The sequence below is a fragment of the Erinaceus europaeus genome, chromosome 1 (assembly GCF_950295315.1).
Source record: "Erinaceus europaeus chromosome 1, mEriEur2.1, whole genome shotgun sequence".
Lineage (NCBI taxonomy): Eukaryota > Metazoa > Chordata > Mammalia > Eulipotyphla > Erinaceidae > Erinaceus > Erinaceus europaeus.
This window is the reverse complement of record NC_080162.1, coordinates 134,301,641-134,314,379: the sequence shown is the minus strand read 5'-3', so window position 1 is coordinate 134,314,379 and position 12,739 is coordinate 134,301,641. Positions and strand designations below refer to the sequence as shown.

At 40.9% G+C, this 12,739-nt stretch overlaps 1 protein-coding gene across 7 annotated transcripts in view; it reads right to left on the bottom strand.

Moving 5' to 3' along the window:
* Positions 1-10,356: 10,356 nt before the first annotated feature.
* Positions 10,357-12,739, bottom strand: part of SYBU (syntabulin) — a 105,219-nt gene continuing 102,836 nt past the window's right edge. For all 7 annotated transcript variants that reach the window (XM_060195800.1, XM_060195792.1, XM_060195828.1 and 4 more), the window contains one exon: positions 10,357-12,147. In XM_060195800.1, the coding sequence (XP_060051783.1) occupies positions 11,067-12,147 (1,081 nt within the window). In that variant the 3' untranslated portion in view covers positions 10,357-11,066. The remainder of the gene's footprint in view (positions 12,148-12,739) is intronic.

The window sequence follows — 12,739 nt, the reverse complement described above, 5'->3', positions numbered from 1 at the left end:
AAATTTTAATTAAAGTACTATTCTATAACAATAATTGGAATAGAGCAGGGTAGATAGCATAATGGTTTTGCAAAAAAGTTCTCATGCCTGAGGTTTGAAGGTCCCAGGTTCAGTTATCTGCACCACCATAAGCCAGAACTGAGCAGTGCTGTGTGGTTAAGTAGTAGTAGTAGCAGCAGCAGCAGCAGCAGCAGCAGCAGCAGCAGCAGCAGCAGCACCAGCAGTAGCAGTAGTAGTAGCAGCAGCAGCAGCAAACTACAATGAGAGCTAAGTCCTTAGCCTAAGCTTCCAAACTAAATGTGACTATGGAGTCAGCTGAAATTTAATGTTGATTAAAAAGCTTTCTTGTTATCCCAAGCTACATTTTCAATTTTCATATTTTAAAATGACTCTGCCAATAAACTTATAATTAAATGGAAGTAGACTTACCTTTTAATAATATGACATCAGGACACCACTGCTTAGAGGTTTCTCATCCAAGAGAAAGGAAATGAGAAGAGGCAGACAGGATATGAGGAGAGACACCACAGCACAGCCACTATTCAAGGCACTCCCCAGTGCCAAAGAAAGAGCTTCCTTGTGGTGCTTGGGCTTGACCCCAGAGCTTCATGGTAAGATGAGTCTCCTTAATTTTGGTTCTTTTTTTTTTTAATTAATTAATTTATTTATTTTCCCTTTGTTTTTGCCCTTGTTGTTTTATTGTTGTAGTCATTATTGTTGTTGTTATTGATGCCTTCGTTGTTGGATAGGACAGAGAGAAATGGAGAGAGGAGGGGGAGACAGGGAGAGAGAAAGATAGACACCTGCAGACCTGCTTCACCGCTTGTGAAGCGACTCCCCTGCAGGTGGGGAGCTGGGGGCTTGAACCGAGACCCTTATGCCGGTCCTTGTGCTTTGCGCCACCTGCGCTTAACCGCTTTAATTTTGGTTCTCAAGGAAGTTCTCTATGATTTCTTTGAAGGTTGAGGATCATAGAAGATAATCTTTCCGGGAGTCGGGCAGTAGCGCAGCACATTAAGCACAGGTGGTGCAAAGCACAAGGACCGGCGTGAGGATCCTGGTTCAAGCCCCCGGCTCCCCACCTCAGTGGAATCGCTTCACAGGCGGTGAAGCAGGTCTGCAGGTATATCTTTCTCTCCGCCTCTCTTCCCCTCCTCTCTCCATTTCTCTCTGTCCTATCTAACAATAATGACATCAATAATAACAACAACAATGAAAAACAAGGGCAACAAAAGGGAACATAAATATTAAAAAATTAAAAATTAAAAAGAAGATAATCTTTCCACTAGTACAGTGGATTGTGCTATTTGATCCAATAGTTGACAAGTATTAAAGTCTACTTTGACCACCGTATGTGTGAGATTTTGGATTTTGTTTGCTTTGTGTATATTTAAAAACACAAGATGGGTTAGGAATGAGAATTTGTATGGTTAACCAGGAGCAAAGAGTTTTCTTGCAAAGAAATAATCTGAATTTTAAACCTCTTGGAATATAAATTAAATTCCTGTATTAAATTTGGTATACTGACTCCAGAGAAATCATGTAACTGAATGTATATGAAAATACTTCATGTTAGCAAAATGGCTGCTTCAGCTTCTAAATTTTTTTGCTTCTTTCTTTTCTTTTTTTTTCTCCAGCAGAGAAGCAATTACAGAAGCCAGACCTTCCACCTTCTGCATCCCATAAATATCTTTGGTCCATACTCCCAGAGGGATAAAAAATAGGAAAGCTTCCAATGGAGAGGAGGGGAATGCAGAATTGTGGTGGTGGTGGGAATTGTATGGAATTGTACCCTTCTTATCCTATGGTCTTGTCGATCATTATTAAGTCAAATAAATAAATAAGCTTTATTTATGAGAGAGAAAACCAGAGCATGAATCTGGCATATGTGAGAGGGAAGACTGGACTCAAGACCTCATGCTTGCAAGTCAGCCTTTCTGGCTACTGTTCCATTGCCTCGGCTGCACCTCTCTAGCTCTTACGAAACTGATTGAAGATGTTACAAATTATGGTACATAACACCTGTAGTAGAACACCTGTGTTCTGGAGTAGCTTATTTAATACTAACATGGGAGGCAGTAGTGCAGCAGGTTAAGCACAGGTGGTACAAAGCGCAAGGACCGGTGTTAAGATCTCGGTTGGAGCCCCCTGCTCCCCACCTGCAGGGGAGTCACTTCACAAGTGGTGAAGCAGGTTTGCAGCTGTCTATCTTTCTCTCCCCCTCTCTGTGTCTTCCCCATCTCTCTCCATTTTTCTCTGTTCTATCCAACATTGATGACATCAATAACAACAACAATAATAACTACAGCAATAAAAAAACAAAGGGGAGTAAATAAATATTTTTAAAAATAAATACTAACATTAGTTTGACTTTAGTGAGAAAGTCAATATTTCCACATATACAATTTGATATGTCTGGTTTTCATTTATTTCTTGTTTTGGCATGTCTCATAGAAACCGCATGTGGTATAAAGTCTTGGTTTGTTTTTAAATTAGTGATTTAATACTGGTTTACAAAATTACAAGATAATGGGTAAAATTCTATACCATTTTCACCACCAGAATTCTGTACCCTCACCACCAGAATTCTGTACCCCCATTCCTACTTTGTAAACTGCAGTAGCTCTTCCAACATTATAGATATGGGTTGTCTATTATTTCTATAACTGTCTATATATTTTTTAATTTTTTAAAAATATATTTATTTTCCCCTTTATGTTGCCCTTGTTTTCTATTGTTGTAGCTATTACTGTTGATGTTGTCGTTGTTAGGACAGAGAGAAATGGAGAAAGGAGGGGAAGACGGGAGAGAGAGACACCTGCAGACCTGCTTCACCTGTGAAGTGACTCCGCTGCAGGTGGGGAGCCGGAGGCTCGAACCTAGATCGTTATGCCAGTCCTTGCGCTTTGCACCACATGCACTTAACCCTCTGTGCTACTGCCGACTCCCAGCTATCTGTCTATATTTTTGTCCATTTTTTCTCTGGTCCTGCCTTCTGTTCTAAGTCACACTGGGTCCTGACAGTATTGGGTTTCAGAGCCCTCATCTCCCCCCTATAATTTCTCCTTTGCTGTGAATATGGACCAAATTCTTTATGTGTAGCAGAAGGTGAGAGGTCTGGCTTTTGTAATTGCTTCTCCACTGGACATGGACATTGGCAGGTGGATCCATACCCCCAGCCTGTTTCTGACTTTTCCTAGTGGGGTGGGACTCTGGAGAGGTGAGGTTCTACTTATCTTTTATTTTTACTAAATGTAGCTGAATGTCTATAGTACATAGTCATGAATTTCCAGTTTACTTGGGCCTGATATCATAATCAAGGTAAAATTAAATGCAGTTTATATTCACACACTTGCAAAAATAGGCCAATTAGCTTTCTTAATTAAGTTATAGTTCTAATTTTGAGGCCAAGGCCATGAGTTTCATATATGTGCAGATGATACCATACCCAAAGATCTTTTCACTACAAACTTGTCTCTGATTTTGTCTAGTTATCTTCTTAGGTGTGTTGTTAGGATATGATTGAGAGAGTGAAAAGAAAAATGGAAAATCATATCCATGCACAGGAAATTTGAATGCATACTCTGCGTCAATGATACCTTGAGAGAAATTGTGATGACTTTTCATTCTTAGGTTAGTTGTGGTTCATTATAAAACTTCTCCCATAGTCACTGTTTTTTCTTTTTTCCTTTTGGATAGGACAGAGGAACTGAGAGGGAAGGGGTAGATAGAGAGGGAGACCTGCAGAGCTACTCCACTGCTTGTGAAGTGACCCCCTGCAGGTGGGGACCTGGGGGCTGGAACTGAAATCCTAATGTGGGTCCTTGTGTTTGTACTTTGTGCACTTAACCTAGTGTGCCACCACCCATCCCCCGGTTTCATTTGTTAAAATACTCAACCCTTGGGTGGGGGTAGACAGCATAGTGGTTATACAAAGGGACTCTTATGCCTGAGGCTCCAATGTTTCAAGTTTAATCCCCTGCACCACTATAAGCCAGAGTTGAACAGTGCTCTGGTTTAAAAAAAAACAAAAACCTCAACCCCTGATTTGAATCCTTGACTCATACAATAATACAATGCCTACACCTGTTGACAAGTCCTGAAGAAAAACAGTAGTTACATAGTTCCTGTCTGGAGGGTGGGAGGTAAATAATCAAACAAACAAACAAACAGAAGTTCGGAGTTGGGCGGTAGCATAGCAGGTTAATCGCAGGTGGTGCAAAGTGCAAGGACTGGTGTAAGGAACCTGGTCTGAGCCCCTGGCTCCCCACCTGCAGGTGTCTTATCTTTCTCTACCCCTCTGTGTCTTCCCCTCCTCTCTCCATTTCTCTCTGTCCTATCCAACAACAATGACAACAATAATAGCTACAACAATAAAACAACAAGGACAACAAAAGGATATATATATATATATATATATATATATATATATATATATATAAATTTTTCATGCGTTGCCTTCTGTGGGAGATGGGAAAATTACTGAGACTGATTTCAGTTTTCTTTTTCTCTATGCAACCAACAAATGAAAAATAATGTGCTGCTTCAGAAGAATTAAAGGTCAGTTTAGAATGCCATCACCTATTGTTTACTGTAGAACTAGAAAGAGCCTGGCCAACCATTTCAAACTCTGAACTGTTTTGTCTGCCAAGGGTGGGGAATATGGTCTTCATTGCACTGTTGAATTAGAGAAATATTTCAGTTGCTACATATATGTGTCAGTGTATTACAGCTCCAGTATGGGGAAAAAAAAAGATTTTTCAAAGTTGCTTTAAGTAGAAATGAGACTTTCAGTAAATGAGAGGGAAGCTTCCTGGTCTTAGTAAGCAGTAAGTTTCCTGTTTCAACAGAATTCACATAGGAACCCCCTAGGAGGGGCTTCAGCTTTACACAACCATATTCCCCAAATCCTACTTGGCCACTGTACTTGCAGAAAGAGACCCTCTTCACAGCCAAACCACTAGCATTGACAAATAAAATTTTCTGAGAAAAACTTGGAAAACAACGTCAGTATGCACCCTTTAGAAATCTTTAGGACAGTAGAGAATCTTTTAGCATTGCAGTGGTGGATGTAGATAGCATACTGGTTATACAAAGAGACCTCTGAGGTTCAGAAGTCCCAGGTTCAATCCTCAGCACCACCACAAACCAGAGCTGAGCAGTGCTTTAGTAAAAAAGAAAAAAAGAAGAAGAAGAAGAAGAAGAAAGAAAAGGAGTGAAGGGTAGTGCACCTGGTTGAGCACACATGTTAACAGTGCACAAGGACCCAGGTTCAAACTCTAAGTCCCCACCTACAGGGAGGAAGCTTCATGAGCAGATCTCTCTCACTCTCCCTCCCTCTCTACCCCCAGTCCCTCTAAATTTCTTTCTGTTCTTGTAAATAAATAAATAAGTGTGGGGGGTAGAGAAAATCTTTGAACATTATCCAGAATGCTAATCCATGAAAGAGATTTTGAGTGAACTGGCAGTTTTCAAAGAACCTAGCATCGAGTGAAGTAGTTTTTAAGTGTTTTCAAATTGTTCTCAGAAGTGATACTGGGAACACTGCAGAGGACAAGACTGAGGCAAATGGCAGGATTCTGAACCTGGTGTCTCTGTTCCTAACATTTTTGTGTTGTATGTACAGCGGTTTCTTCAGTAGTATCTTTCCTTTCAATGTCCTTTTATTAGAATGTTGATAAAAAAAAAAAAACCACACAAAACTCTATTCCTAGCCTGGTCACACTGTCTGTGTGCAGTTTGCATGTTCTCTCCCACATCTACATGGGCTTTCTCCACATATTTCAGTTTTCTTCCAGCATCACAAAATGGCACATGCTACATTTGTTCATCTATCTAGATTGTCCCAGTCTAAGTGAGTATGTGAATAGACGGGCTGGAGGAACAAAATCCTTTAAAGAAAAGCATGGAAAGGATATACAGTAGGGGGATGGATATAGGTGTCTGGTGTGAGGGGCTTTATTTTTCATAGGTACTCTCTGCCACAGAGAGGACTAGAGACAGAGAAAAGGAAACCCCAGGGCACCTTCCTATTCCTTGTGAAATTTCCCTTTGTCCATGTGACTCCCCTGTGATAGCCAGAGGTTTGTCCTTTGTATGACAAAATCTGCATATATTGGATATTGGATGAGCTATCTACTAGTTCCTTTTTTCTTTTCCTCTTCTTTTCTCCCTCCCCCCAAATGAATCCAGGGCCTTGTGTCATCTTTATACTGTTAAGTGACAACTTCAACTTATTTTTAAAGAGAGAAAGAGACAGAACAGACTTATCTTTTTGTTTATCTTTTATTTATGTATTTAATATTGGATAAATAGACATGAAGAGAAATTGATAGCGGAGGGAGAAATAGAGAGGGAGAGAGACAGAGAGACACCTGCAGTTCTGCTTCACAACTCTTGAAGCTTTCCCCCTGCAGGTGGGGACTAGGGGCTTGAACCTGGGTCCGTGTGCATTGTAATGTGTGTGCTTAACCAGGTGTGCCACTGCCTGCCCCCCCTCCCCCAACTGTATATATCTGAAAGAGAGAAGGAAAGACAAAAAGTACTTTTTCACTATGGAGTTTTTCTGATGCTCAAGTCTTTCTTGAATTTTAAAATTCGTTGGGATTATTGCTATAATAACTAGTAACTATAACAATTATTGTTTGTGGGAGAATCAGAAATTAAAGCAAAACTTGTTTTTTAGTGATTTAAATACAATTAAGCTGATATGAACTTGGTTTATACTACTTGTACTTTCTAATTATTTTTCTAACTTTTAAAAAATATGTTTATTTTTTACCAGAGCACTGCTCAGCTCTGGCTTATGGTGGTGCTGAGGATTAAACCTGAGACTTCAGAACCTCAGTCATAAGTGTCTTTGTATAACCATTATGCTATCTACCCCTGCCCCTTTCTAATTATTTTTGTTTAGGATAATTGGAAATTTGTTGACACTCTCAAGATTTGTAAGCTTTAATTTCCTAGGTTACTAGTTTTTGCACATTTTGCCTGAGGATACAGGGAGTTTGTGAACTTTGCAAAACTGCAAACTGAGCTAAAATGGAAATTGGAAAGTTCCCTCAAATCTTTTAAACTGAAAAAAATTCTCAAAAGAAAAACATGAGACCCAACCACTACTTGGGCAGGCACTATGATCAATGCAAATCGCAGACTTCCTGTTTCTCCTGCCACAAATGTCAAAAATCTTGGCATCTGAGTTTGTTGCATTTTCCCCCTTGTGAGCAGCTCAACATGGAAAGGTCAGTGTATCCCTTTGGAAAAAGTTTTTTTTTTTTTCCTTATAAATTGGAATGTTTGCACGCAAAACACAATGGGAAATGCTCAATGTTTGCTTTCATGAGACAGCAATTTGCTCAACAGACTAGAATTGTTCTCCTTCTTGTTTCCATTTTCCTGCCTGTATGTCATAGGCAGGCACCCAAATGACTAAAAGGAACTTTGGGTATTTCTTTCAAGACAACCAGATCATCCTGTCCACAAAGGCAGCCAACGCCTTAGGCTTCCGAAAGAGAACTATGTTCCATCTTTCATTTACTCCAAGGGACTCATTTGTGAGAGACTTTGTTCTGAATAAGGCAGTAATTTTCCATGGACTATGCATATTGGAACTCTGGCGAAGGAGGGAGTCAGGGTGGGGTGCTGGAAGGGAAATGGGGGAAGAAAAGAAAATGGTTCCTGGATCTGTCTAGATGGGACAGGCAGAGTTCAGTATCCAAACTGAGTTAACTTTCTTTAAATCTTTTGGCTTATGAAGAGAAGGATACAGATTATTAACACAAGGCATCTTGCTATGTGTGATCAGTTGCCACTAGTTTGATAATCGACATACATAATTGTGGTTCACAGAGACTACTTCACTGGAGCCCATTTCCATCCATCTTGAATTGATGAACGACAGTGCTGAGGCTGTGTGCTTACATTTGGTTCTGTAGCAACAAGCTGATACTCAAAACAGGCTTACTGTTTTTCTTAAAGTAAAAATACTTTAATTCAGCAACAACTAAAAATAAATACAATGGAGATAACAGCATCTAGATACTACAGGAAGGGACCTGAGTCAGTACGGCTCATTATTTTGGGACACTTCCAGAAATAGTTTCCCTTCTGTTTTCATCCAGGTCTTTTTACTGCTGGTAGTGTGCTGTAAAAGAGGCCATGTATGTGACTGAAATATATTTGTGTTCCAGTGGAAGAAGTGACCTACCAGAAGCAAGCCACCTCTTTCCACCTGCTATACAGCAATTTTTTTTTTTTTTTAAGATTCATTCATTTACTTATGAGAGAGAAAGAGGAGGTGGAGGAAGGAAGAGAAGGTAGAGGTGAAAGAGGAGTAGGAGAGAGGGAAAAACGAGATAGAAAGACTTGATGCCAGGGGTCAAAGTTGGAACCTCATGATTGAGAGTCCGACGTCTTACACACTGCACCACCTCCTGGGCCCCCACTTCTATCTTAAGTGTTTCTCTTCTACAAGGAATCCATTTTCTCATACCCTCAATTTCTCTTTCTTTTATGGCTCTACTATAGAAGCACACAAAGGTGTTCTATCTCTTTTCTATATTAAAAAGTAAAACCAATTTTTTTTTATTTCATATTCCCTTGTAACCACCACCCACTTCTCTATTCCCCATTCACAACAAAACTTAAAATACAGCACAAATTGCTTTCTTACTTTCTTCCATTCACTCTCCAACCCACTCCAATTTGACTTAGATCCCATTTCAACAAAGAAAATGAACCTGACAGTCATGAAAGCTTTGTGGTCAACTTAGGAGACATAGACTTGTTTTCATATGACTTAATTTCTTGGCAGGATTTCAACATAGTTGACTATACCACACTTTTATGACCAACCTCTCTTGATTTTCATAAGACTACAGCCATAGTTTTCTTTTCTTTTCTCTCTCTTTCTCTCTCTCTTTTTTTGGCCTCCAGGGTTATACTCAGTATTTTGTTGGATGGATACATAAATTCACTCAAGATTTCCTTTTAGAGCCCTAATTATATGCCACAAGCTGTTCTAAACTATTGTCATAAATCTGTGACCATAACAGAACATAGGTGGGGTAGATAGCATAATTGGTATGCAAAAAGATTCTCATGCCTTGAATTCTCAGGCTTGAAGATCCCAGGTTCAATCCTCCAAACACCATCATAAAAAAAGAGCTGAGCAGTGCTCTGGTAAGAAAAACAAAACAAAATAGAACACAGAGCCTTAGTCTCAGAGAGCTGATATTTTAGTGGAGGAGATGGGTAATAGCCAAAATATCTAAGTAAAAATATGTTCTATTTCAAGGTGATAAGCGTCTTGGAAGAAGAGTCTCTTCGGGAGAACCTGGGATATTTTCCAGTCTCTTGCATCTGAGTGGCAAAATGAGAAAGGCATTTGCAGACTCCTGTAATGCTGAGTTTAAGCTATCCTGAGTACTTCACTTGAGATTCAACTCCATTATCTATGAAATTCAAATATACTGATCTAGCAAGGTTGATGCACACAATAATCAGAGGGATACAATTAAAATATTACCTCATTTCTTTGCAGCCACCCAACATGGTATTCCAAGGGAGGAGAGCATATGGTACTAGCACATTCTCTCTGCATCCCTTAGGTGTTTAAAAAAAATAAAATCAACCTGACATTCCTAAAAATATTTAATATGTACTTACTGGTTAAGTATGACGATTAAGTGTATGAGTGCTTTCAGAACAGATAATCAAGTTGTTTTTATTCAGAAACCATGTTTATTTAAAGTCAGAGACATACTCTGCTTTCTTTACTTTCTCTCTTTATTAGAATAATATTGTCTTTTTTCTTTTTGCTTTCCAGGTTTATCACTAGGACTCTGTGCTGGCACTATGGATCCATTGCTCCTGGTAGTTATTTCTTCCATTTTATAGGACAGAACGAAGTTGAGAGGGGAGGGGAAGAGAGAGAGAGAGAGACAGAGAGAGACAGAGAGAGAGAGAGAGAACTGTAGACCTGTTTCACCACTTGTGAAGCAACCTCCCCCCAGGTGGGGAGCTGGGGGCTTGAATTAGGGTCCTTGTGTGTTCTTTAGGTTTGTACTGTGTGCGCTTAACCTGGTGTGCCACTGCCCTGCGCCCCAAATACCATTTTATAGCTGATGAAAGGAGATGCTAATCATTTAGTTTGACTAATGCTATATAGAAATGAAGCTTCAAAGATAACCATTATCAATATTACACGAAAAGCATGGCTTTACCTATGTCTTTTCTAAAGAATATTGTGAAGTTAAAGTGAACCAGATTTATAAAGTAAACTGTCTTATCTGAAGGTCCAGGGGTAGAGGGGGGAAAAATAAAGAAGACAATCATTTTACACAAGGACAGAACATCTAAGAGGGAAAACTAATGTTTATTTTCATCATGCTGAAGTTTAGAGTTACAATTTTCAGTAAAACACTAGATAATAAGCAAAAAATAAGTTAATACATTGTAAACTTACAATGCCATTAATGAACAGGTTTAAGAATAAGTCATTTGTGACTTTGCAGCTACATTTAGTAAAAAAAAAAAAAAAAAAAAAAATTGCAAACACTCAGACCATAACAACTCCAAGTTAGATACTAAAGAGCTATTCAAGACTTCTTCATATCAATCACAAGAGTACATTTTTATTTTTTGGTTACAGTCCCCTGCTATGCACAAGACCATTGGAATGCTGGAACAATTACACATTTTTTAAACGGCACAAAGCAAAGCAAGGAGATAACATGCCAGCCTTACAGAAGCTGTCTTGAAAGTGCAAAGTTTGCATTTTCTCTTCCTGAACCACTAGTATAAGAATGGGTACCTCGAGACGACACGGCAGGGTTGAGCATGCTTTCTAGTCACACTGGAGGGACATTTACTTGCACCAGGCCTCCATGCCTTTAAAGATACCTTCCGTTTTAAACAGTGAACAGGTTTCAACTAAAGATAGTGCAAATCAAACACCGAGGAGCAAAAATGACAGGACAGAGGTCGCCCAGGGTCAACCTGCTGTTTCTCCACTTGGCCCAATGGCCACACAGGACAGATTGGCACAAGGAAACCACGACTCCCATTTAGGTTTTGATGTTGAAGGCGGTACGGCGAAGGGAATGAAGGGCAAACAAGCAGCAGCCCCGGAGCAAGGCTCCAATGTTGTAGATGGGATCTGTCCCCCCTCTTTGAGTACTGAATGCCCACAGAACCGTGGGGACTGCAGGGGCAGCCACAGCTAGCAGATCCACTAGGAAACTGCTGCTCCAGTACTGCCTCCCAACAGCCCCCGGGGCCAATGGGATCATACTGTCCGACCTTTCTTCTGGGAAACCTGCAAAATCCAGCTCTGTCATGAGGCGGTTCTCATGAGCTACTACATCCCCCTTGGTATACGGCGTCTCCACAGGAGACAACAGGATAGCTGAATTTGGATTTCTTGGAGTTAAATCCACCACTAATGCAGCGATGGACTCTGGGGAAACTTCTTTGCAATCTATCCCAGATTCATCAGGGGATGTTGAGTTGGAGGGACAAGGGTCCTGGAAATTGAGCATCTGCTGAATAAACTCTGAGACAGCAGGGCTGTAGGGCACCACATCAGCCTGCACGGCTTGCTCCACCACCACACTGCCCTCTTCCTGACCAAAGGCTTTGGCCTCAGGAGTGGAGTGAAGCTCCAGGTTGCCAGCATCTGTGGGGTTGGCTGTCAACATCTCATCGAACAAGTATGCGCCATCAGCCATGCTTTCTCCCACCAGCAGCTCACCATCAGCTCTTTCCTCTGTGATTTGCTCTTCCAGAGACAGTCCGTCCACCACCTTGCCAAAGGGGGAGCTGAAGGTTAAGCTCTTCTCTGGGGAACCACATGGAAAGTCTAGACACAGTTCATCCCTCAGAGAGCCACTGTGTGCCATTTCCATGCTCTGAAGTAGAGACTCCAGTTTCTTGTTTTGAATGTTTATGTCCACAAAGTATTTCTGAATGCCTTTATCTTTGTCAGCTAGGCTGTTTCTCATGGTTTCAATGACCTGTTTGAGCTGCTTAATCTCTTTCCTGGCTTCCTTGAGGGCCAACTGGGCCTCTACCCGGTGACACTCTTCTTCAATCCAGTCTTCTCGCATTCGGGCCAGCTGAGACTTTAGCTCCACGATTTCAGATTCCCTAGAGTAAAAAGAACAACATGGTTAAGAAAATTGTCAAATCTGGGGGCCAGGTGGTGGTGCACCTGGTTGAGTGCACATACTACAATGCACAAGGTCTTGGGTTCAAGCCCCTAGCCCCCACCTGCAGGGGGAAAGCTTCACAAGTGGTGAAGCAGGGCTCCAAGTGTCTCTCTGTGTCTCTCTATCTCCCATTCCTCTCTCGATTTTTCTGTTTCTACCCCACCCCAGAAAAATTATATATATATATATTTAAAAAGCGGGGGCAGGCAGTAGAGTACCGGGTTAAGTGCACATGATGCGAATCACAAGGACTAGAGTAAGGATCCTGGTTTGTGTCCTCGACTCCCCACCTGCAGTGGGGTCACTTCACAAGCAGTGAAGTAGGTCTGCAGGTGTTTATCTTTCTCTCCCCCTCTGTCCTTCCCTCTTCTCTGGATTTCTCTGTCCTATCCAACAGCAACAATAGTAGCAACAACACAACAACAGTGACAGCAACAATAACAACAAAAGGAAGAAGTGGAATCCAGGAGCAGTGGATTCATAGTGCAGTCACCCAGCCCCCGCGATAACCCTGGAGGCAAATAAATGAA